The sequence below is a fragment of the Dicentrarchus labrax genome, unplaced genomic scaffold (genome assembly GCF_905237075.1).
Source record: "Dicentrarchus labrax unplaced genomic scaffold, dlabrax2021, whole genome shotgun sequence".
Taxonomy (NCBI): Eukaryota; Metazoa; Chordata; class Actinopteri; family Moronidae; genus Dicentrarchus; species Dicentrarchus labrax.
In genome coordinates, this window is record NW_026136721.1 from 21,950,782 (window position 1) to 21,977,326 (window position 26,545).

Below are 26,545 nucleotides of genomic sequence, written 5' to 3' on the forward strand. Positions count from 1 at the left end.
AAGCACCAATTTATTGTGTTTTTCAATTTTTTTCTACAAGGCCAACATTTAGCATTTAGTCTAGCGTTTCCTTCACAGATTTGTTCATAGCTTATTCGGTATATCGTCTTTTTGCTTGTAAAATATGCATCCGTATGAATTTTCCTGTTCTTGTTAGTGTTTCACTCCAGCTGCATTCTACCTGTAAATGCTACAACAATCAAAACAGTTCTTGATTCCTTTAAAAACACTTACAGAATAAAGTAAGTTCATTTGAGACTCTAAAGTTATAGGATTTTATAATAACTATTATGCTTCTTAATCATTCCATACTCTGTATTTCTCTGAGCATTGTTTAAGATAAGTATTGATTACTGTCTAGTCCACTGTGACATACGTCTGCAAGAAGCTGCATTGACCTATGTAAAGTGCTGTTTGTTAAAGCATCAATCTGCCATATGTAAACAGAGTAATAGGATGTCAAGGAAATATTTTCCTTTGCTGCATAAACGTTCTAAGTGTAATAAACTGTTTAGGCAGTTTGATCAATGACCAGGAAGCTGATTTGTTGTGTGCGTTTGCAGTTTCAGAGAATGCCGCTGTTGATTCTTTGTCAAAAGTGCTTGATAAACAGATAACACAGATAAACCTGTGGGTTTTTTTGAATGTGAAAATTCACAGTTTACTAGAAAATAAAATAATAGTATATATACTTGCATCAGCAGCTGAGGGATTTAAGAGGGATAAAAACAGTCTTTGTGTCCAATACATGGAGATAATGCATTTTGCCTTGTTTATCTATGGCATCCAAGTGAACAAGCTCTCTGTGTGTCATTCTACAGGCCTGTATGGTGTCAGGAACACTGAGCTGTGACAAAAACAGCTCACCACAAGGCCGTCTGGGCTCAGCAGGAAGTACCTCCATATCTACTTCCAGGTCAACCTCAGACGTCATGTGGACCAGATGCCTGCTCTTCGTCTCGACCTTGTTTGCTCCTATTGCCATTGGTAAGATACAAGACCACACACAGTACGGAACCAAACGCAGGATAGTGGAATGCAACCCACACCAAACTTTTTATGACGCTGTATCACAGACGCAGCATTATTGAGGCTCTTTTGGTGGTTCTATTTTGGTACTATATTTTAGAATGTTTCGAATATTTTTGCTTCTTATAATAGGCTGAAAAAAATGTTAGGGACATGTGTGGGCAAGTTACTTTGAAAAATACAATTCCTCATTACTATTTGAAAAATTACAATTACATTCCATCTCCAAAGCTGCGACTCAGTCAAACATCTGCTGAATTTAACTCATTTAGAACCAGACAGTTACACATTGTGGTTTAACATGTAGCTACCGTACGGTTTGGAGGTGTTTACTGACCAACTGCATGCAACACTCCCATCACAATGAAGCTGCACAGGATTTTCACATGTCACAGTAGGAGGAGCACAGGTGTAAATAACAACATGAATGATGGCTGAATTCCATTAAGCTGCTTCAGTTTCAGGGTCCTATTATTGTGCATGTTGGCTCACTGCAACACTGTCATAGCTTACTAGGAACACTTGAATAGAACTGAGCTTTCAATACCTGCCCTTTTTCTACTACTAAGATAAATTGCTGTAGTTTTTACAAAAAAAGAGACGGTATTTGTTTCAGGGCTACTGTAGCAAGTTGCATTTCATTAGAGGTGTCTCTATTTCTCCGGTCACTCGGGATAGGTCTGCACACACTTGTAGGCATGTCTCCACTTGCAAACACATTTTTACATGCAGTGATTTACTATAAAGTGTTCAGATTTACCTTATATGCCCAGAAGTACAAATTAAAGTAATGACTGTACAGCTTTGACTTCTTATACACCCCCACACACCCGAGCACTTGCTAGAAACACTGCAGCTGCAAATTACAAGGAAACACTTAACTCACTTACTCCTGTTCATTTACACAGATCCTCTGTTATTGCAGTGCACATTTATATCTTTCTCTCACTCTTCTGCGTTCCCTCTCTCACACACACATTTACACCACGCACACACACACAGTGCAGATGCAGCCCCAGTAGGTTGTCTGTATGTTTCCTCCTCTCCCCTGTGACGGTGGGCTTTGAAGGCTCCTAGAGGGAGCTCTGGCCCACTTGGACTTAATCCTATTAATGGCTGCTGTCAATCACACTGTTGTGAGGAAAAACTCACACACGTGCACACACACACTCAAGCATGTTCTTGTTCTCATGCCTGCTGACATGATGATATACTTTAGACACTGAAATACCGTACACCCATATGGACATAGATCCTTATTAAAAACACACGCGAGTTAACACATTCAAGCACACACAGGAAGGGCTCACAGGCAGCCACTTAGACACACAAACACCAAGGGCTTTGCTTCAACACCAAGAGATGAGTTTCAGTCAAAGGTATTTGCATCAGTGTCTAAAGAATAAGTCGACATATGCAAATGATGCTGTTTATACTTAGCAAGGATTAGTTGAAACAAAGACAGTTTAGCTTGAGGACACGCAGCAGCAAGCACTCCATCTTTTCCACCGAGCCATGTCTTGTCATTATTTCAGGGTTATGTGAAGACAAATAAAAGAGAAAAGGATAGCATGGATTTTTGAACAAGAATCACATAAAAATATATTTTAGAGTGTATTTCTGTCATGGACAGTGTTTAACCTGGCAGGGTGGACTTGTTGATCATGGAAAATAAAAGGATTGTACAAAAGTGAACATCACTTCAGAGGACTTGTGGCCAAATTTCAAAATGTTGTTATTCTATATTTTTCCTGTCAACAAACACAATGAAAAGACAACGATATTAGCCCATTCCTTAACACTTTTTGTCCTTGTCTGTAATACTCAGCCCTTGCTGTTATATATTCCTACTAAAAACAAACATATTTTTAATAAAAGGCTATGTGATTTAGTAAAGCAGCTGGACACAGCAGATTTTAGAAAGCATTACTCAAGCAGGAGTCAATAGTGCATTTGTTTGGGACAATCTTCTGCTGTGAAGCAATACATTTCAAAATAAAGTACAACGCCCATGATCACCCTAATAAAGACTTGTCATGCAGTGCAACGGAGTAGCTCATTTATGTGTTTTTAATAGTTTTTTTGGACAATGATAGGAAAAACCTCCGCACATCTGCACATTTGACTTTTTGGGGATTTTTTTTCAATAGTCTCAAGGGATCTGGGTCTCTGACCAAAGGTTCATGCACAATAAAATTGTACAGACTGAAGTGTGCGGATGGTTTTCCTATCATATTTTAAATCTCTGCTCCAGCACCTCCAACACACCTTCATGCGGTGATCCCTTTATACACTGGACATAAATAGTTTTTGGACAACAATGGAGCTCTATAGCACAGAGGAAAAATATATATCAGGCTTTGGCTACACAGGCATACTTGTTAGCAGGATCAACTCATTGTTGGTTTCTTTTTATTTCATGGGATTTGTTGACAGTAAGAAAAACACAGAATATTGCAAGCCTTGTCCTTTAAAATATCTTTACTTTAAAAATGTGTTGTTTTTGCCTTAACTCACAAGACCTACATTTCAGACACCAACACTGGCCAAATGCTTTGGCAGTTCGAGTGAGAGATCACCTTTTAAATCTCTCTCCTCTTCCAACTCACCCTCTACTTCTCCTTCTTTCCATCTATCCACCTCTTTCGCCACTCTCTTGTTCTTGGCCCAAATGTAAAAATCGATATCCTTTTGTTTCAGCCCCCTGAGGCAATGAGAGTGTCTGAATAAGATTGTCTGTACTGTCCGTGGCTGCCAAGTTTCTGTCACCACTTACACAACTAATGACAGACACATTAACATGCACTTGCCAGCTCACACATTATTGCATGTTTGCAAAGACAGAGAGCAAAATATTGGCCAGATTGTACGTGCATGAGTGTGTGTGTGTGCCTGTGTGTGTGAGAGACTTGTGTCTGTATCGAGATGTGCATCTGCTTGTTTGGAAAAAAGTGACAGAAATATGAGCGGAGTGAGTCCTTTAGAGGCAGGTTAAACACAGTGTAGTATTATAGGTGTGGCAGCTGATAGATTAATTAAAAGGTGAGAGATGAGACAGGGCAGTGTGTGCAAGTCAGAGCATTGCTGCTCATGAAGGCGGAGTGGCTTTTAATTGGAATACAGATAGACCCCTTATTTGAGTTGTGTGTGTGAGAGTGTGTGTGTGTATGTGTCATAGTGCTCTCATTATGCCCAACGGGGACCCTGTAAGGCAACACTGTAAGACATCTGATCCAAAGCCAGTCCAGACAGCTGCCTTACAATACTGTGTATTGATTCCCTCACGCTTCAGTTAACCCTCTCTTTGAAAATTTACATTCATACTCACGAAAGCGGACATGATGCAGCCATTGAAAAACTAATAAACTAACACTCATATTAACACAATAATGACCCACTGCCCTAAGCACTCCCTCACAGAAACACGTAAAGTCCTTCAAATCCTCAGCCACTGCTGAGATACACATCCTATCTGAATGTCTGCTTAAGGTCTAATCATAGCCTGCGGTGACATACGTGTGTGTGTGTGTTCATAAGAGAGAACATTTTCAGTAAATGTCACTTATATATCAGTCTTCTCTCTAAGCTAGTGCCTGCCATTATCAATGTAGTGCCCCCGAGGTACCAGCACCACACAGATATGGGCCATGAATTTCTGCCTTAACATGTCATCACTCAGAGCATTTGTATGCATGTGTGATTGTGTGAGTGTGTGCTTGTGTGTTGTGTGAAGGGCAGTATTAAGTAGAGCCCGGGCAAAGTGTCATTGAGCTCATTCAGATTCTTTGCAGCATTCGTGTAACCATGACGCTCCTCCAGCCAATGAGAGAGCCGAGGGAGGGAGGACGGGGTTGCTATGGTTATCATGACTAGGAGAGCGAGGAAGGTGGTGCTTTGCCTCGCTTTTCAAGGATGTTGTACGTCTGTGTGTGAATTGCAGGTAGTTGTCTTTTCACTGTGCCCATGTTTATAATATATAAAAATGATTTGGCAGGACGTATTCTTCAATAAAAACAGAAGTGACAGAACAACAAACCGTCACAAGCACTGGGCCTGTAGCCACAAACTACAGACACTATCAGATTTAATATACTTTATTTGTTTATTCAACAGGGACTTTGCATAATATATATATTGCAACCAATATAGGTAAAATTCTCAGATGAGGTCCTTTGGCAGTGGTAGCTGGTGACAGTATGAAGCTGTGTAAAATAAAATATAAATTGCAACTAAAGAAGGGCTAGTTGATGACGGAGCTTAACACAAGTGAACACCTCAGCTGATAATCTATCTATCAAGGGATGATAACTGATGTACCCAGGGATCGCTGCGCTCAAGAACAGAGAATAACAACATCTAAGCTACACCACAACAACTGAAATCCCTGGGAACATCCAGCCCCACAACATCAATATCACAGCATCATGACAAGACAGTATATACTACTAAGACAGTGTTAATAAACACATAATTAAAGGAGAAGGGCACCAAAAAGAGCAACATTTGTGTGACACTTCATTATGTTGATTATAGTCAGTGCATGTGCCATACGTTTGTAGTTTCTGGATGACAATGGAGTGTTATGGAACAGAGGCATAAGCTATATCATACTGTGACTACACAGACAATACTTGTTAGTAGGATAAGAAATGATACAAGATGTTTGGTTTTTGGTAGATTTGTGGTCAAAGTTAGAAAAGAGAAAATAAGTCCATCATTGTATTTAAATACATTCATCAGTTTCAAAAACAGCAAAACAGAATGCAAACATCAACAACTATAATTCTTAAATTTGTTATTAAATAAAATTATGTATTTATAGTATACGATAAATAAAAATACAATTAAATCTTGTTCTTAGGACACACATTTTAATAACATTAGTACCACTTAAAACAAAAAACGTATATATACTACATACGTAACTTATATACAATAAAATAAAAAACAGATGACATGAGATCAGTGTCACAGACCTTTTTCATAACAGAGATTTTGACCTGTCACATCAGATATCATTTTCACCTGAGCTTTTCCTCCTTTTTCCATTACAAAATGACTGCATTCTATTTGGGTGAGCTAGTTTCAGGGTACCGGTATTTTGCATGCTGGCTCAGTGTCATGGCTTACTGGGACACTTGATAGAACTGAGCCAACCTTAGTAAAATTTGTTTCACCTGGGCTTTTCCTGATATGACAAGCAAAAGCTCTGCTGTGAAAAACTGTGAAAGGTGAGGCCTCCTAGAAGGACAGCTGCAAGCTCCTGTACACAGTTCTTTATTTATTTATGTATTTTTTGGTTTCAAAATGTTTCGTCTTGTAATTGAATGGCACTGTGAAAAGCACATGCCCTGTCGTATGCCATGCCGGAGCTGCTGTTTCACTTGGTTAAGACTGCCAGACATTCAGCTTACAGGATAGCTAGACTGAGTCAATGGCAATTTGATTGCTGTTTGGTGTTGCAGATGCTTCATCATCCAAAAGGCTTCATCGGTTCTACTCATTAAACCAGCAAGGAAGTCGGAAGTGAAGCAACAGCAGTGAGAAAGATCTGGGACAGATCAGTAGTTTCAATCTCATTGGAATTAATGACATGTTTCCTATTTCAGTACAGTAAGAGTGGATGTATGCATCAAATTTGCAATGTCTGAGAATAATTAGGCATTGCCATCTTTGAATAATCTCTGCAGCACTTAATGCCTGTTGAAATTGCCAGGCAATTACTCTCCATCTAAAGTGATGTCTAAAACTTCTAACTGCAAAACAGTAATTACCAAGTCGGTTCATTGCGACAGTGGACATGCCCTTATGAAAAATCTTCTGTAATGCTGTTGTTTTCGTATAGTGTGGATAATTAGTCTATATGACAAGGGTACAAATGGAGCTTTAGTTGAACACAATCTGTGCTTGTACAATTTAGGCCTCCAGTGCACATGTTTTAAAGACATCCCTACAAATAATTCTAGTATTCCAGTATTTCAGTAGGTAGAAAGGACAGTTTATTATATCATTATATCAAATATCGACCTTGTACCAATGTTTATGTTTGCGTGTCTGTGTGTCCAGCCTACGGCCGTGCCCCTATCCCCATGGCAGTGGTGCGCAGGGAGCTGTCCTGTGAGTCCTACCCCATCGAGCTGCGCTGCCCAGGCACAGACGTCATCATGATCGAGAGTGCCAACTACGGCCGCACCGATGACAAAATCTGCGATTCAGACCCCGCCCAGATGGAGAACACACGGTGCTACCTGCCGGATGCATACAAGATCATGTCACTCAGGTCAGTGCACAGTATGTGTACATGTGTTTGTGAGTGATGTGAAAAGTACAAATGCATGTGCTTCTATAGAATGCGTTTGTGGATGAGAGGACTGTAGAACAAAATTGGACAACCACAGTGAAAGTAATTAATTCTGTGAATTGCTTTGTTAATTAAGTTTGTCCCATGGTACGCTTGGTGCAAAATGCACAAGGCTGACTCATGGCACAAGGCGCTTTAGCCAAAAAAGGAACGCTTTGAATAGCTTTGCTTATTTGTTCAGCAGACGAGATAGACATCTTTCAGTCCCAGAGATCATATCTACAGTACGTGTGAAGTGTCAACTGTTCATTTAGTATTCATCCTGCTTTGGTATCAATGTCAGCTGCTGCATTACTCACACGTTAACCCACTTTCACAAAGTTGATAGCAAACAACAAAAGCATAGAAATGACACAATAGTGCAGTACACCTGTCAGATGTAGTGTGATGGGGGAAAAAAAGAAAATTGATGGAACATCTGTGGAAACCAGTGTAACATGTGAGCCCCGCCCTGTGTAGTTCTGCTGCTCACAGTTCCTGTACATGCAGTACAATGCTGTACAACTGCTGAACCTTATCAGACTCAGGTAACACATCCTCTACATCTGATCAGTATGATTGCCTCCAGTCCTGATAGTGCTGTTAGGAGCACAGCAACTGAAACCATGAAGAGTGCTCTAAAGAATTAGAAGTTCATCACTTTTTTTAATAGTATAAGAATCCAGAGATGTTCTCTTTACTGCTGCAAGATGCCAGGAAAGCCACTAAGACATGGATCTCACAAGTTAAGCATGAGACTTCATAGACATGGGTTAGGTGTCATAGTTTTGTTAGCGAACTATGCCAGATTCCAGCTCATGTTTATAATTCTCAAGGGCCTAAACTGGACAATTAAGAGCTTAATATATAAATGTGTCTCACTTAACCAACATGTTTTTAGGTATCTTGAGTTATCATACTTACTTGAAGGAAATGGTCATCACTAACAAGCAGTAAAATAAAACTATTTAATTTAACTAATTAAGAATCAGCAAATTATATTTACTCCTATCACCTCTGTTTAAAAAAAAGCATGCTTTTGGTTGCAAGATGTTTTCATATTTTCATTTACCTGCAACTCATGACCATGATCACATGGTATGGAGCATAAAAAAAATGAAATGGCGTTGCTAAAGTACAACAAATAAGACTTAAACAAATGAAGGAGATTTTTCTAGTTTACAAATAATTTTAGGCTAATCTAATTATAAAAACAAAATTAATTTAAACATAGATGGGTGGTTTAAATAATACTTCGGCATACATTTTTTCTCTAAAGTTTATTATGCTTACATTCTTACATTCAAACTATTCAAAATATGATCTTCCGCACGATTGTCATTACAGACATTACATTGTAAAAATGCTGTCTCATTCTGCAAAAGCTACTCTCATACCTCTTCTTTCCTCACTTTTAGCTGCACAGCTGTCATTATTCCTCCAAATTACAGATTGTACTTTTAAACCAACACTACATAAAATTTGCTATTTGTTGCAACAGTTTGTGCAGTACCACTGTTGTAAATATGGACAGCTGTACAAGTGTATTTGCTAAGAAGCTAATGAGCCCGGTGACATTGCCCGCTCGCCCGGCTACTGGTTCTCTCTGCGCTCCCCACCAACACCCCCCCCAGCTCTGCACAGCGGTCCTTTGTTAACAGTGTACATACACCCATTCCCCTGGTGCTTTAAGTTCCCAGTCTGGGCAGTATGGACTGATCTAACTAGCTGAGAGGTTAACTTACTTTAGTAACCAGTAAAGCTTTCTGTCCATTAGGAAACTCTGTAAAGTGAGGCGGAGCGGCCAGAAGACATCAGGGAGAAAAAAAGGAAAACATATTCATCATAAAATATGATCCAGCTTTACCACCATCAGTGGCATAACTGGTGGTGTGTGATTTAGTGCCATAAAGTGCTATGCACTTGTCCCAACCCAGAGCCCAAACTTAAATAGTGCGAGTACAGGCGTATGGGCTGAAGAGTGAGAATGACAGAGGCACTATTCATCCTGTTACAAGTTAGTGTAGCATCAAAATGATTTTGAAGCGTAGAGAAAGTAGAAGGAAAAGTTACATAATAGGGCTTTAATAACATGTGACGGAGTGTTGTTGTACTTGCTTGAGTGATTTGAATTCAGCTCTTGATGACCATTTTGTTTACACTACTTAGTTGACAAAGCGCTTATGTTTTTAATGTTATGTTTTACTGGTAGTAGCTATAATTAGGTTGTCTTTTGGTTAGTTGTACTGTTAATAGTTTTTTATACCACTGTGGTCTCTACACCTACAATGCCAACTTTTTGTCCTGGGCAGGTATGATGACGAGGACTAACTGGAAAGTAATGGCAGAACAAAAATAGCAATGAGGGGAAAGAGATGTTCTGTGTAATGACAATGTCTGGATATAATTCATTAATGTCACCATTAGTATCTTAATTTTTCAGATCACGTGTGACTCTGATTTAGTGCTCTTTCCTGCTCTCCTATTATTTTCTCTCTCATCTTTGTTCTGTCACAGTATTGTTGTCATCTTTCTCTCTCTCACTCGTTCCTCTGCCTCTCCATCAAACCACCTGTCCATGTCATGTGTCGTTGCTCTGATTACGATTGCTTCGGCCTGGCTCGGTCTCTCCACTCGCTCTGGCAGCTGAGCTTGTGTGGCCACTCTCCTACAGCCCTTGCCATCCATAATTTATACACATGCGCGCACACACACACACAGATACACACAGTATGTGCCACACACAGCATACACTGCCCAGGGGCTACACCAGACTTTAAGCTCCAATTAGCAGAGCCAGAGGCCAAACTTAATCTTAGGGGATCCTCTGTGGAGGTGACTCAGACCGGAAACAACTGTTTATTACATATATTTTCAGTGTGTGTGTGTGTGTGTGTGTGTGTGTGTGTGTGTGTGTGTGTGTGTGTGTGTGTTGCAAGAGGCATTCTATATGTGCACAAACATACACTCAATGCTCATGAACGCTGTGTGTTTCAAAAGCACCAGTATTACACATGAATGCACACAATGAATGTTTGCGTATGTGCTCATGCACATGTTTAATGTGTGTGTTTGCATACTTGTAAATGTGTGTTGAAGGCCATATTGGGGTTTTTGCACACATTGCAGTGGGTTTGTGCGTCGCATTAGCTCCCGTACTCACACACCCTTCTTCTTCAGTCTGTTTCAGCCTGTCTGGTTTCTACTCTGTCATTCTCTCTATGTCTGTATTGTCTCTGGTTTTCAAGCCCAGCTCAACTGGCTGATAAAATCAGAGCATGTTCCGTCTGCCCAGTGTTTCCTCAGTATCACATTCTCTCTTTGTTTTCCTCCCTACCACTCTCCAAGGCCAGGGAGTGTGTGTGTGTGTGTGTGTGTGTGTGTGTGTGTGTGTTTGTATGTGTGTGTGTGTATGTGTGTGTATATGTGTGTGCGTGCACCCATACCACATAATTGGTCTTGATATCAAAGCCTCATATCTCCAGAGGGTCTCACAAGGCTTCTCAGGCAACCTAGAGAGGACCTGATATCGCTGCATTTCCCAGATTATCTCCCCACTGGGATACACTGGGTTGAAGGGGAAACAAAGCCGTGGCCATGAAAGTTACGCTTAATCTGTTTTAGCGATATACTGGCCTCAGTTCAATGACTCACTCCGTTTTATCGCATTTTGAGCTTAAATGCTTCTATTTCAAAATGGCCACTGATCATTCTTTGCTTTAATATCTGTTGCAGCTTACTCCGATTCCATTTTGGTTTTACAGTGACTATTTAATTAAAAAAATTCACATATGGTGATTCCAATTTTCATTGTTTTATTAGGCCCACTGGCACAAGTCTCCTCACTCTATTATTTTTCCTAGAAATCAAGATCAGTTTTATTTTATTTTTCAAATCAGCTATGTTGTGGTAAGATTGAATGTACATTTAAAGTGTCACTGGGGGAGTTAGATCAGGACAACAGAAGCGTTTGAAGGTTTGGGTTGTTCAATTCTGCACGGGGACAGAGCTGCAAGCCAACATGCCTGCAAGTTATAGTGTCCTATTGACATAAAAGTGACTTGATGGCTTCTGCGGAGATGCTTCACAATGCACTCGTTGTCCCTTACTGATACTTGAGTGCTTCATGGACCGAGTACCTTTCAGCGCGCTCTCTCTCATTCTCTTTCTCTCTCGATCACACACACATGCATTAGGCACTTGAGGCTGCAAGTGTGGACACTCTGAAGAATGTGTAGCTAGTGCACACAGGTACACAAGCTCTGTTTTGCTACCACTGCCACAGCTACCATGTTGAAATTACTTCTGGACTTCAAATAGTCTTTCCCCTGACACCTCCATACCCCCTCTTCCACCTTGTCACCTTGTTTGCCCTTCTCCTTTTCTCTCTCCTCTCTCTTTTTTCTCCATTGCTCTCCCTTTTTCTCTCCCTTTCCTATCCCGCTTGAAGAAGTCCCTCAACACAAAGGGACACCACTTTGACAAGAAAGACAAGGGTAGGGTAGTTGTTCCCCCTTCTCTTCCCCTTGCTTTCTCTCACTTGCTTCTGGAAGTGTTAAATAACCACATACTTCATTTATTATTCTCCTATCTGTGACTGTCCTGATATCTGCATTTTTGTCACTCCATTTCTAGTTTTTTTCTTCTCCCTTCTCATTGCTCAAATTGCTTCTCACCCCCTACTTCTCACCCTCACTGTCACTTCTTTTCTCCCTCGCCATCTGTTTTAGGTTTCATCGCCCTTTCCTGTTTTTCCATTCACTTTTTTCTTTCCCCAGCTCAGGGGAAAGGTGGGGTTTTAAGCTGAAGTGCAGGAGGTTATGGGGTTCAGCATGTTGCCTGTATTTTACAGAATGTATTCTATATTTTAGCCCCATCTTGACCAAGTGCACCAGCTGAAGGCCAGACAGACATCCCAAGTCTCAAAATTAAACCCCAGCCTTCAGTAGCCCCAGGGAACCTAGGTGCGCAATGGCTGTAAACGCACAACTGTGCACGAGCCACGTGTGCACACACCACTGAATACACATACATGCATTCGTGAACATTCTTACTTGCTCATGCATGCGTGCCCACACACTCTCTTGCCCACATACACAAATACACACTCAGAAAGAAATTGAGAGAGTTGCTCATCAGTTCCCAAGCTTGGTCAACTTCTTCTGGCAGCCTGTCTCTTTAGAACTAAGTCTCAGCCTTCAAAGCACCAGGCTAGTGTGCTAGTGTGTGAACACATTTGTGTGTGTATGTGCACATGCATACGTTCATAGTTGCATGCTTTTGTATGTGTGTATGTGTGTTAGCTAGCGTGGATGTTTGAACCATTCACACAGGAGACTGTAAAGAACCCTCTGAAGTTCTTTTCCTTTGACTCTCTGAATTATAGAAAACCACTTGAATCATAGACTGCAATCTAGTGCTAGCTATGTGCTGCAGACTGTGTAACCAGTGAACTATGCCATACAGTCTGGCACTTTTTTCAAGCATACCTGCACTTCATCTGTCTTTTCCATTTGAGTCTAATCCATCTCTGTACACAGAAGGAGAAGGAGAGAGAGGCGGAACAGATAATGACACAGACACAGATAAATAAATGCTCTAAACCTTACATAAATCTTACATTTTTGATCATTATTCCAGCCCAGTGACTCTAAGTACAAAAACAATATTATCTGCTAAATTGAAGTTTTGCACTGAGGCAACTAAGGCTGTGTGTGTGTGTGGGTGTGTGATGTCTTGCAGAGGATTCACTGGGATATTTACAATTATATCTTGTTATTATATCTATCTCTGACTTTTTCATTCTCTATCTGTTCACTCTTCTTCTCTCCTCCCTTCATTAACTATCCTGCTTCCTAGTGAATGAGGTCATATCTGGAAATGTCCTACTTAATGTGTGTGTATGTGTGGTGGTGTATGTATTTGTGTGTACGTGCGCGTGCTTCCATCCTCATATAGTCACCACGGTTACAGGAGATGCCCTGCGGCACCCTGGGGGCCCAACTGTCACCCTTGCTCAGTGCGGTAATTAGGGCCCACACACAAGCATGCATATGCACACACACGCACTCTCTCTTTCTCACACACACACACACACACACACACACACACACACACACACACACACACACACACACACACACACACACACACACACACACAGATAGATGCATATATCTAGAGATAACTTAGAAGTCAAGATACACTTAAAGATAGACAGATTCTGGCATACAGTTAGTCTTGAAACACATATACAGTAACTTCCCTTCAGCTACATGACAGCAATGAACACAAATGTTTCGTTTCTAATCTCATCAACACATAATATTGTTGTGCCTTACACATAGCTGCATTCTCCATCCACCCACTCATATACATTCAACCTGACTGACAGCTGTGCTGCTCTCCCAATACCTCTGTATTTCCACATGTCAAAGCCTCCACTCTCTGACCCTTTTCTCCTGTTGCCACAGCTCTGCTAACCTTAGTTATCATGCTTCACCGAGCACCTAAGTTACATGGCTGCCTGAGAAATGTCTAGACATTACACAAATACACACACTCTCTCTCTCCCACATACACACATACATACACACACACACAAAGCCTGACACATCCAGAGACTAGCATGTGAGTCAGTGCCTCAGACATGCTGGCATGTATACAGTGGCTGACTTTCAGACTGACTTGATACTTTGACATTGACAGTGAAGCGCAAAACCAGACCTGGACAGACCCTCCTCCCCCTGCTTATGCACATACATGCATGCACACAACAGCATGCATTTTTTTTGTGCATCATGAGGTGAGGCTGACTAAATCATACAAGACAGTGTCTTGGTGTGGCGTGGCTCCGTCGTTTTGGCGGCGATCGTGTCTTACACGCTTCTCTGCTTTCCACCAACCAAGAGAGACAGCCCAGCTGTCTGAAATGCTACTCGTCTTTTGGCTTTTAGGAGGATTTGGAGTTTGTGCAAGCAGGTGGTCTTGGATTAAACTGCGGAGAAAGAGGTGTCACATAGAGAAATGCACACACACAGATGTAAGGTGGAGAGAAACGCAGGAATGTCAGCACAGGAATGTTGCTAGGTGGAATCAGGAGGAAGACTCCCTGAGTGTGTCCTGGAATCGGACGACGTGGAAGTTGCCATGGTTACCAGTGGAAGAGGAGAAGGGAGGAGAGGAGAGATGGTGGAGCTTAAAAACTACTTGGCTGTGATCCTGCTAGCAAGAAAGAGGCCATAATGTGTTTGTGTTAAGTGTTATTTGAGTGCCTATTGTATGATAAGACATACAATATTATTATGCACTTTTCTCCACAAAACATAATGTCAATAAATTACAATATGATTCACTATCACCAACAAAATGGGTCTGTTTTAAAGGCTGAATAAAACGTATTAACATGTATTACATATCTAGTTTCTATCCGGTTATTATTGTCACAGGCATTTTGCAGGCTGCAGAAATATTGTTACCTTTAAAATCTTTTTATCTGTTTACCAAAAATGTGTCAGTGCAAGTAGCTGATTGCTTTGGCTTGACTGCAATTTGTTGGATTCAGGATCAAAATTAAATTTACTGTTCAAGTACACTTCACATGAGTGGTTGACTTGAGTGGTTCCCAAAGTGCATGCATAAAGAATGCCAGGTACAGGGAGGTGCCGTTTGTTTGACGGACGCTATGTACTGGATACAGTATATACAGTATTCAGGGGTATACACAGTATGTATTGCATGTTGTATGTCAAAGTGACACTAGACATCCTCACAAAGAATGGGAGGAAAATGGGAGAGAGTGACATCCTCCAGCCAAATATTAATAATGCAACACATTTCAAAGCTTTTTCCCAGTAGGGAAAACAACATTATTTTACCTGTGGCTTGTCTGACAGGCTGTTCGAGAGCTGACAGAAACACATTCAGGGACCGTAGAGGAGTGTGTCAGTGTTTGTGTGTATGTATGTGTGTATGTCTGTGTGTCTGTGTGTGGGAGAAAGAGAGAGAGAGACAGATCTGTCATCTCTTTATAAGCGTGGTGTGGTGGTGCTGGCACAGGATGTGATGCGTCTGCTTCACTATACCCTATGGTACACAGACTTACACAAACACACATGGACACCTGTCTTTTGCTCCCTTTTTCTTACCTCTGTCAATCAGTCCCTGCATCACTCTTCAATTACTTCCTACATCCCAGTTTCTCTGCATCCTTCCACACTTGTCCCTCCTTTTTATTCCATCTGTTCGGCATCCATTCCCATCTCTCCATTTGTCCATCTCCAAACAGCCCTACTGTATATGTGTGTATAACCACATCAGGGAGCTAATAAAGCAGAAACGAGGCCAGTAGCAGTGGATTCTCATATGTCGTGTATGAGAGAGAGAGGGAGAGAAAGTGTATGGCCAGCCTAACAGCTTTTTATCCTGTAGCGAGATACAGTAACTATGCTCTGTCTGTTGTCAAATGGGTTTCCTGAACTCCCGCAGGACATAAAGAGCCCTGTGAAATCATCTCTCCCCTTTCCTTTTGATATTTTCACAAACTGTCTTTTTTTATTTTATGCCAACTGCTCAACTCCCTCTGCTTAATTTTTTCCCGTTTACAAATTTTAATTTAATTTCTTTTCAGAAAGTGTTAAAATCTATCTTTTTGTTACAAAGGGGTACCTTTTAGGCTTATTAAAAATACTGTATTCATTCTTTTTTTTACGGATAATATAGACTACTGATACAGTGCCATTTATAGTGGCATTTTCTAGCAATAATTCTTGTCAAGTTGTGTTTAATCTTATTGTTTGTGGAACTAAATGCTGGCTAAAGGTTGTTTTTAGTTCCTATTAAACTGCAGCGAAATTGTATGTAAATTGATTAAAGAAAAGGTAAAAAAGTGATCACAAGGCAAACACATTCATGTGATACAAACTGAATCATCTAAATCACTATTCAGTTCAATTCAATTCAGTTTTATTTGTATATCACCAATTCATAACAAAAGTTATCTCAGGACACTTTTCAAATAGAGCATGTCTAGACCGTACTCCTTATAAAATGAAAAGTGAAATAAATAATAATAGTGATAGTAATAGTTATAATAATAATAACAGTGGGGGTCGAGCAGGACTACGGCAGCAGGCATAACCAACCAATTAATGGGACATGAATGTGTACAGATAGAGGGTGTCTGCCTCCCAAACCCAAACTGGAAGCTGGTTCCGTAGGAGAGGAGCTTGGTAGCTGAAGTACCTTCCACAATTCATATGCTTGTTTCAGATAATTTAAGTCAGTGTTCCCAACTATCCTCACCATTTCTTCCATAGTCCGCTTCATTCTGGCTTTATATACGAGTCCAACTGTCAACAGCAGAAAATGTTTTTCCAGTCTGTTTTCTGCAACTTACCTCACAGTGTGGGTGAAAGAGGCGAGAAAAATGAAATGGTGACATTATGTCCATATTGCATGTTGCGCCATTGCGAAACTCTCCGAGGGAGCTCTACCAAGAGATTTCTCAATATTCTGAACCATCAGTGTTCCTGCTGGTGTGAAAAGAGAAGCCAAAAGATGCTCAGTAATGCTGTTATGAAACATGTTGCAAAGTAGTTCAGGGACTGTAAGCTCTGTTCTTGATTATTTAGCTTTGTTCAATATGTAAAAATAAAGTGAATTGAGATTTTGGACAGGAATCTGTGTCATTTTGCATCATCACTGAGAGGGGCAGAGTTGCACCACTCCACTGTAATTCTTGCATCTATAAAATGTGATGCATTGCACTGTGGGATTGTTAGTAGAAAGTTGTGTGACAATAAGATTTATTTGATTTGATTTATACAGTGCATAAGTCACACTCAGAAATATGACATTAAAATTAAATGGTGGAACATAAATACAGTGCCCTATGTGGTAAATACTAGCTAGAGATTTCAGACAAAGCCTACAGTTCTTTGATAAATGTGTTAGGGAATTTCATCTTTCAGCAGAAATTAAAGAGCCAAAGTGAAACTGGAACCTCCAGGTTTAGTTCCAGAAGTAAGAAAAGACTCGAAATCCCACTGACATTTGTAAAAACATTAACACTAATATCTAAAAACACGGTAAAGCCTTGGAACAGAGGCTTTCTCAACAGTATGTCATGTGGCCTGCTTCATGTCTTTGACAAAGATGGTAGTTAAATGATTTAATATTGTTCTAAAAAAGCATTTTATGGTTCTGGATGAAACCAGCTTATGATGACTTGCCTGCACTGCTGGACTTCTCAGTTTTCATGGGAGCAGTAGCTTTTTTTCTTTGCTCACAAAGTAATTGGACATGACTACAAGCAAATCTGTTTACTGAATTACTCATGAAGATCAAAATCTCTCAAAAACAGGATCAGAGGCAAATTAGGGAATATTTGAGTAGTTTGCCAAAAATATGATCAAATCAAGGGCACAGGGTTAGTGGTTTGATCCCTGACCCCTGCTGTCCACATGTGAAAGTATCTTGTGAAATATACTGAACCTCAAATTGCTCTAATGTGTAAATTTCTGCCAAAATGAATTTAGTTTTTTAAAGATAGTGCAGTTTTGCTTATGATACAGTAGGAGTTTAATATTTATCAAAATTAAAGTTAGCATTAAATACTATCAATACACTAGTAATTTAATTTTTCTTTTTTAGTCCATCTGATTAGAACCAAAGTTTGTTTACAGTAACTATAATAATAATAAAAACCCCTGCCTTATCTGAATATATTTTAATCGCAGCAACGCTGAATGTTTTCCTTTTTGATGATGTAATTTAAAAGTTAAGACATTGAATTCATGCAAAATTAAAGTTTTTTTTCATATCTCATTAATAACAACACTTAATTGCGCTGATGTTAGGTTGGAGACCTTGTTTACCTTTTTTTTTAGCAAGGCAACACAGCATCTTTAAACGTTAGTTACAGCGAAAAACGACAACAGAAATAGACAAGTATGCTGAGTATATATATCTCCGCAATTCAAATCAACTGCCAGTTATCTACCCAGAAGGGACTGCTGTTGTTAGTGCAACATCACAGTGATTCGGTCTATGTTAATATACTGGATGCACATCAGTCTTCTATAATGTTTGTATATGTTTGCCTGATATCATTTTGACGGATTCAAAGGTCGGGCCCCAGGCAATCAAAATGTCTCAATGTAATGTTCCGGTTTTGTTCTGGAATGCTCTAATGTGTTATCAGGCAGCACAGCCTACTGTGTGTATGTGTTTGTGTGTGTGTATTTACGATATTCACCATTCCAGAAAATTGCATGTGTGAAGCATGTTTAGACCATGTTGTAGATGACTCAGACAGTGTTGCTGAGTGCTTTGACTGTATTCAAATGTTGATTCCAGAAGACTGTGCTGAGGCTTCACTCTCAGACACCTCTTTCAACTCATGAGGATTAGTTCCCAGCTCTCACTTGCTCTGTAATTATATAGTTCTTCAACACATCTGCACTCAAGCACACACACACACACACACAGGCACATACACACAAATATTTATTCCGTTTTACATCCGATCACAGACACATGCATGTGCTGGCACATTTGCACACACATACCCACACGCGCACTCCATCAGCCAGCGTCAGCCTCATCAAATCATCAGTCAGTCAGTTATGTTTATATGAGGGATGGAGACAGAGAGACAGAGACGGAGTGAAGGGAGGTCTGCCAAACAAAGTGAAAAACATCAGAGACAATAACAACAGCAGCACCCACTGCAGCATCGCAGCTTTCTCTTTCCCTGCCTGCCACAGCTCGGCTTTGTTAGTGAATAGTTTGTTTGTGTGTTTGTGAGCATGTGTGTGTGTTGCACGTTGCAGGGAAGAAAGCCAGCAGGCAAGGCGGTATCCAGGCCACTGCCTTGTTTTGATGTGGTCATGCTAATTAAAAAAAAGGAGCTTTACTGCCAACACCAAGGAAAACACACACGTAAAAAATATTGAGCTTTTTTTCCCGATGTTTTAAAGAACGGGAAAAAAGCAATATGTTGCAAAGGTGTGTGTGAGGTATGTGCATGTTCATTCATCGTGGGTCAGAATGCAGAGAGGACATGAATTGTGAATTTTTGCTGATGTGTTTATGTTTTGTTCGGGTGCTGGATAAACACATTGGCAGAGAGGGGATGAGAGAAACAGAGAGAGAGAGAAAGAGAGAGAGAGAGAGAAGGAAAGAGAAAGAAAGAGAAGAGATGGAGGTACCAGGGACATAAGGGAGTCTTTTTTGGATCTGACTCAGACTGCTGGCTCAGACAGAATGATGACGTCAGCACAGGCTTTACTAAGGATGGAGGGATCGAGGGAGAAACAGAGGGAGGCTGGAGATGACGCCCTGAGGGAGGCAGGAATGAGAAAGATATTAAGGAGGGAGAGAGGACAGACAGAGGGAGAGAAAGAAGCCAGCAATAAGAGGCCTACCACATATATCTGGGTGTGACTTCGGAAACTGCAGCTAAGTGGGTTTAAGACAGATAAACAGACAAAGAAAAAAACAGTCAGAATGAGAGACAAAGAAGGAGGAAGGGAGAGAAATAATTCCTTGGTGGGAAGGATGAAGACAAAGGCTGAAAAAGAAATTAGTTTATTATCTGGGCTTAGAGGGTGTGGGGAGAAGAAAAAGAAAGGTAGTGCAGACAAAAATAGACGGAGAAAGAAGGAGTGATAGCGGAGAGATAGAGCACGCAAGAGATTATGTCAAATCTATGCTCTATACCCTCTATTTAAAACACCAGTCAATAACCTTCAGTTCTTTATGACTCAGACTGAAAGTCCAGAGAATTTGAGCTTTTTTTTGCAGTACCATAAAGCAGAAATAAATGCACACATATACACATACCCGCAGCTAGTGCAAAGCCTAAATTTTCTTCCTTTTTTTCTTTCTTCGAACACATTTGCATCTTTTCTTTCTTCTACACTGCCTGTTCCCTGCATTTGGGCTTTCTTTAATGTATTGTATTTCAGTTACTTATGAATTCTGTTGGCTTTGTGCAGTGACTTTTTGATGTCATGTGGTTTCACTGCCCAGTTCACTAGCAGCTTTTTGTGTCAGTTGGATTTTATTCCCTTTACTCTTTAGGGATGAGACATTTTTATAAGCCCCTGCGGTTTCTCGGAGTTAACGGCGTTTAGATTTTTTTTCCCCTTAAAGTTTGTCTGTGGAAATAATTAATCCAGCCAGTACGCCTGTGGTAGCACTTTTGAGCACAAAGTTTTGAGTGAAAGAGGAAGCTCTAATTGCTCTTCATCTCCCATTGTGATGACATCATAACCACTGGATGGGTTCTTGCGCTAGCCAATAGGTGAGGTCATTAAATGGGGGTTTTGCGCTCTGATTCACTACTGTGGGTCAGCCAAACGTGTCCATTGGTGGGTGTTGTGAGCGAAGTTGTGGCGGCTTGTCAGTTTGTGTCCCCCCCAGTCCACAACTTGCACTGATGACAGGTGACCGATGATGAAGGCACCGGGGCAAGAAATTAAAAAGCACAGAGGCGAGAAAAAAGAAGGGAGGGAGAGAGAAGAGAAGACTGGCGGGTATTGTTATTAGAATATGACAGACACCGCAACACATAGTTTTAAACCTTTTAAACTCCAATAACCCCTCTGGTCAGCTATAGACACCAATATACATCACAGTAACTGAATGTGTAGCATACATTTGTTCTCTATGTGATATGTGAATATTGAACTAAAAATTAAATTAGCTCTCATGCATATTTCATTATGCAAATTGTTGAATGATACTGTAAGAAAGGAGACTTGAGGGGTTTGGCATGCTCATTAAAAATATCTCAATGGGAGAATCTGAATGTTTTTAATGTGAATGTCACCTGTTTGACAGGTGCAGAGAGAGGGAAAGAGGGAGAGACAGAACAGTTGTACTAATTGAAAGAAAATATTCAGATGAGAAGATCAGCCTTCTTAAAATAGTTTTTTTTTTCCTGATATGTTCCTTATCCTTAGTCTTGCACATCATATTCTCATTCACATTATTTCAATAATTTATTAAAAGCAGGAAATGTCACTGTGATAAAGTGCCACTTCAGTGTGAGGTAGCTTTTATTACATGCATCTATTGTTACAATATATGTGTTCCAACCATCCCCCAACAAATAATCTTTGGTTGCGAGGACTGGCCTTGGCATGTTTAATTAAAAAAACACTTATGCCTGTTGCCATATAGGCATTGCTATAGCTGCACACCTAGATGCATGCAAGCACAAACCCTCCACAGGCACATAGTAACTATGCATGGTGTGCTGCTTTATATAACCAGGGTTAATAAGAGTGAAAAATACTTACTTTTTGTATGTCAGAGGATAAGGTCCCCCTGATAATTAAAATTAATTATCTAGAGTCTGGGGCAATATACTGTTAAAGCCATAGGTTATTGTTCTTGCTGCACACACTCTCATACACCAGCTCTTCAGTAGCTATTGTGGACCACCTTGTGTACGAGTGAACTAAATGACTCCATTAGTGTAATGTTCACTCCAGGTGCACCAGAAAGAACATATCGTCTGCTCTCTTCTCAATCTAAAGGGTCCTTAGACACAGTTGACTCTAGAGTGTCGGGCTGAATGTAGTGATTTTACGAGTGGATATAATACATCTTGATGTATATTACATCACATGCTTTGGACTTCAAAGACATGTGTGCACCTTTGAGTGAGTGTTTGTGAGCATGTATCTGTCCATCTGGATGTGGTCAGCTAACGTATTTGCCTCTTCCCTTTGTAGATGCAACAACCGTACCCAGTGTGCAGTGGTGGCTGGGCCTGACGTCTTCCCTGACCCCTGCCCCGGCACATACAAATACTTGGAGGTCCAATATGAGTGTGTCCCATACAGTAAGTACCCATTTTTTTTTTACAGTATTTATATATATTTTTTTACATCTTATCTCTTTAATTGCACTCTTACAAATAATATATTTTAGTATGCTGCGTCTTGTCTTCAGTAACATTATTTATTTACATGTTGTGAATCTCAGTGAAAGGTGTCTGAAATATTTCAGTCTTTAAATTAGATTTCATTGCATATTTGTTGTAACATTAGTGAAAGATAAGTGATTGTTAAAAGCCTGCAGTGTTTCATACCGACTTATCAACAAAAACATGCAGTTTGAATCCAAAATGAACATCAGTAATTTGAGTTCAAGTAAATATTGGAAACTATGATGAACACCGCTCACTGGGAAAGTCCGAGGGAGGACGGATGAGAAAGGGTTGGGGTTAGGATGGGCTCCAGTGATGACAGATGGTGATATGACCTTTGACCATGTGAAAACAGACTTGGAGGTCGTATTCACTGGAGTGAAACATTCATGGTTGCAAAGATATCCTGTGAGATAGATAAATGTGATTTTTTGTTTAGTTTTCCCTAAAATCTGGGTTACAGCTCACTGCATAATAAATGCATAAGGGTTCAAGGTGGAGACTTTAGTGGATTGAAGACATCTATTTGTCCTTGATAGTTATTTCATACTACATTCCAGTTTAGAAGGAAACACAAACCTAAAATGCAACTGCCTTGTCTGTTTTATGAAAAAGGATAAATCTAAAGTGATTCTCTCAGTTACTTTTCCATCACAAAAGGCATTCCGGTTTAGTTTATTCACATGGCAGTTTATATTAGCCACATGATGTCGAATACCAGAAGAAAACTTCAAATTTTTATGTGAAAAACAAAAAAAACAATTCTAAATACCAAAATTATAGCACATTTAAAATGCAATGACAGACAACGTATTACTCAATAAATAAAGTAGAGTACAGGCACTGAACAGAATAGAAAACATTGAAAATACAACTTTCTCACTTACGTTTGTGGCAGATTTCAAATGCAACTTTCAGATAAAAGTAGGCAATAATCAGTTTTTGTGATAAGCATACTGAATATGTCATACTGTTCTGTATTATTTGATTGATGGTTTCCTTTGTAAAGCTCTGATAAATGTAGATTCCCAAAGTGGTGTGGGTGTTGTGAAATTTTTGTGTCCATTTTTGTACACATGAAGTGCTGTATATCTTATTGTTGACATGTTTTCTTCACTGCAAATATCTCTGCGGTGGAAGTCATAAAAGACAGAAGGACGCACATAGTTGGAGTTGAGATAAGATGTAGTTGGGATTTATTTAAAGCCAAAAAAGTCCATCTCCAAATTCCATTTACTCTTGTCTGTAAATCTTGTTTTTGCTAAAAAAAAATTGGTTTGAGCCTATAAATGAGTAAAGTGAAATGAGGAAACTGCTCAAGTTATTGACAGTTCTTAAAAAGAACGGTCTTGGTTTTGTACTGTTTTGTTATGTTTGATTTGTTTTGTTTTGTAATAGACATACAACATTAATGTGCTGTTGAACATCCTCATTATTATGTGTGTCTGTTGTTTTTAAGTTTACTTGTTTTCCTACTGGTGTGTATGTTAATGTTCCGTGTCCAGCTGGGGGCCGAGCCCAGTGTCCACTTCTTTATGAAAATTCATGTCATGGCACATTATAAAAGGTAATTGTATTCTTCATTGATACAAGCATTTTATATCCCTGTAAAAATCCCAATAAAAAAAGCAAAAAAAAAAAAAAAAAGAATGAGGTAAATTGGCTTCTTCTTAAGCAGAATTAGTTTTGTGTGTATTAGTAACTTTTGAGTCAGAATATTCAACTTTTTTCACTGTCCTGTGCGTGTCAGTCTGTCACACAGATTATTGATTGGAACCAATATTTTGAACTTAAGTTTTAATACTTATTTCCTCTAAAGTGCTGCAGAAATCTTTGTCTAACATGGTTTGAGTGTAAAGGCTTGGCACCGCGGCCCATACAGACGGCCAAGGTGATCTCTCACACTGAAGCATTCAATTATGTCTGGGTAAACGGCTCTTGCCTGGCGTCTAGAATGACCAGCAGATTAAATAATAGGACTATCAGAGCCCTCTCTGGAGCAGATGGAAACACAACCTGATACCTGCTTAATGCCCCACCGAGTACGCGCACACACACTCACAAAACACACACACATGCGTACATCAAAACGGGGTGTGTGTCAGTGTGTGTTCACTCTTGTCTCATCCATTCATTTGAAACTTGTCTGCTTGTTCTGTCTTTATCGTTGTTATAACTGCACATCGGCTTGAAAATACTGCGCTCCTTATTTCGCAGATTAATCACTTTAAAGATCAGTAGCTGAGGAACAACTGAGTGCAAAGGGAGATGAGTTGCGTGCTGATCTGATAAACAATGGGTCCGTCAGGGTAACGTTTCCCCCCCGCAAAAATAGACAGAGTCTGAAACCAAAGTCATTATAGAGCTCAGCTAACAGAAGGAGGGACATAGAGATGGAGAGATGAAGCATTAAAGAAAAAGATAGAGGAGGAGGAGGAGGAGAGATATGGAGCGTTGTAGAGAGACATAGAGAGAGAGCCTTTGACAGTACATTAGCAGTTTCCGTGTACTGACTAAGTGTTCAGGCTGGATCAGGTAGCGCTCTGATACACTACCTGGCTCCTGTGGGTGTGTTTAGCCATGAGAAATGTTGCACAACGTTGCAGAGAAAAATATGTTGTATGAAGGTGAAACAAACCCTAGGATACCATGACTCCACGATTTTACATTTTGTCTGAGAATTCCTCAAGCTTTACATGGCAAGAGTCTTCATCCTTCAAATATTTATGAAATCAATTTTCTTCGAAAGGCGTAATAATGCCTGAACCTTGGACAAAGATATTCCTGTTCGCTGACATTCAGGCCAGAGATCCAGCCGTCTACGATCAAGCTGGTGTGCTTGACATAGCAAATCAATGCTGTCAGCTGTGTTGTTGTGAAAGATACGTTTTGTAAGACATTAAGCGGTGATGTATCTCGAAAATGTTGCCATAAATCAAGATGGATCAATAAAGCAGCCTTGTTTTCGGAAATATATGACAGTGTACTCAAACTATTGCATTCCTAAAACACTCAGAAGCTGCAACTTTAACAAATCATCATATTTACATTTGAACGGCAGGGTTGGTTTTAGTGCACTCAAATGGCTGCAACATCAAGGGACATCTGTAACTCAAGGTTGTCTCTCGACATTAAGCGCACTGGTAGTGCTGGTTGCTGAGTGTAAACACCTGACCCCAAGCGATCACCTTTGAGACCAGGTGTCGCTAATCAGAAACTGATTGCACGGAAAGAAAATGAGCTGGGCCCCGAAGAGACACCACTTCATATCGTGGATGTGCTTCTCCTGAGCACTGATGTTGGAGTAGAGCTGTTATGTCTCCCACTACATAGATATTGTAAACAAATCTCAAAGTGGGTTGTAAAACAGGTAATTAAATTATGTTCGGTTCAGTTTTCAGGGAAATTTTGCCCCTCCACCTCCCCTCCTTTTTTTTTCTTGAGGATTTTTGGCTTGCACTACCTTCACAGCTCTTCATCTCTCCTCCCTCCACTGCAGGTTATTGGCTGTTTTCCAAAGCTAAAAATCAAGTGCTCTCTTGATTTCTCTCTCTGGCTCTCTGTGGTACGAGTGTGTGGCAGTTATGTGCCAAACTAGCCAGCTAGCTTTGGCAGTAATTAGCCACCTGTGTATACTTGCTCATAGCACTGCAAGCAGACTATAAATATCCATACATTAGCACACTACTGTACAAATTGCTTCTCCAAGGCAGGCCTCACACACGGATACATTTAATCTCTGCAGAATCGCTATGTTGCAGAAAAAAGATATATGATGATTTGTATTGTTTCATTCATGGTCATCCATTAAAAAAAAAATCTGTGAACACTTGGGATTATGTCTATCTATTTCCTCATCTTCATGCAGTAGACCCTGGCTCTCCAACTGGTGCTATGAAGCAATTAGCCTACTACCACATTTAGTGTATTAATCAGAAAAGCCAGTGATATGTTATGCAATACCCATGCAGTCTATTTTAGACAATAGAACTTGGCTCAGTAGGAAAGCTAATTAAAAGATAAAATCACCTTCTTGTTTGTCCAATTAAAGACTTCTGTCAGATTGGACCCTTGGAACAACTTCATCATGATAACATGAGAAGAGCTGTAGCCTATGTGTGTGAGCATGTGTGTGTGTGTTGTCGTGGAAACAATTGCGTGCATGTCTCTCTATGCGCATGTACAGTGTACTTAATGTGTGTGAGTGTGTGTTTGGGTGTACACATATGCAG

General features: G+C 40.1%; 1 protein-coding gene across 13 annotated transcripts in view; it reads left to right on the forward strand.

Annotated features, from left to right (window-relative positions):
- The window catches only part of adgrl3.1 (adhesion G protein-coupled receptor L3.1), a 111,632-nt gene that overhangs the window by 26,740 nt on the left and 58,347 nt on the right, over window positions 1–26,545 (forward strand). For all 13 annotated transcript variants that reach the window (XM_051385273.1, XM_051385272.1, XM_051385279.1 and 10 more), the window contains 3 exons: window positions 822–987; window positions 7,096–7,309; window positions 22,117–22,226. In XM_051385273.1, coding sequence (XP_051241233.1) covers window positions 828–987; window positions 7,096–7,309; window positions 22,117–22,226 — 484 coding nt within the window. In that variant the 5' untranslated portion in view covers window positions 822–827. The remainder of the gene's footprint in view (window positions 1–821; window positions 988–7,095; window positions 7,310–22,116; window positions 22,227–26,545) is intronic.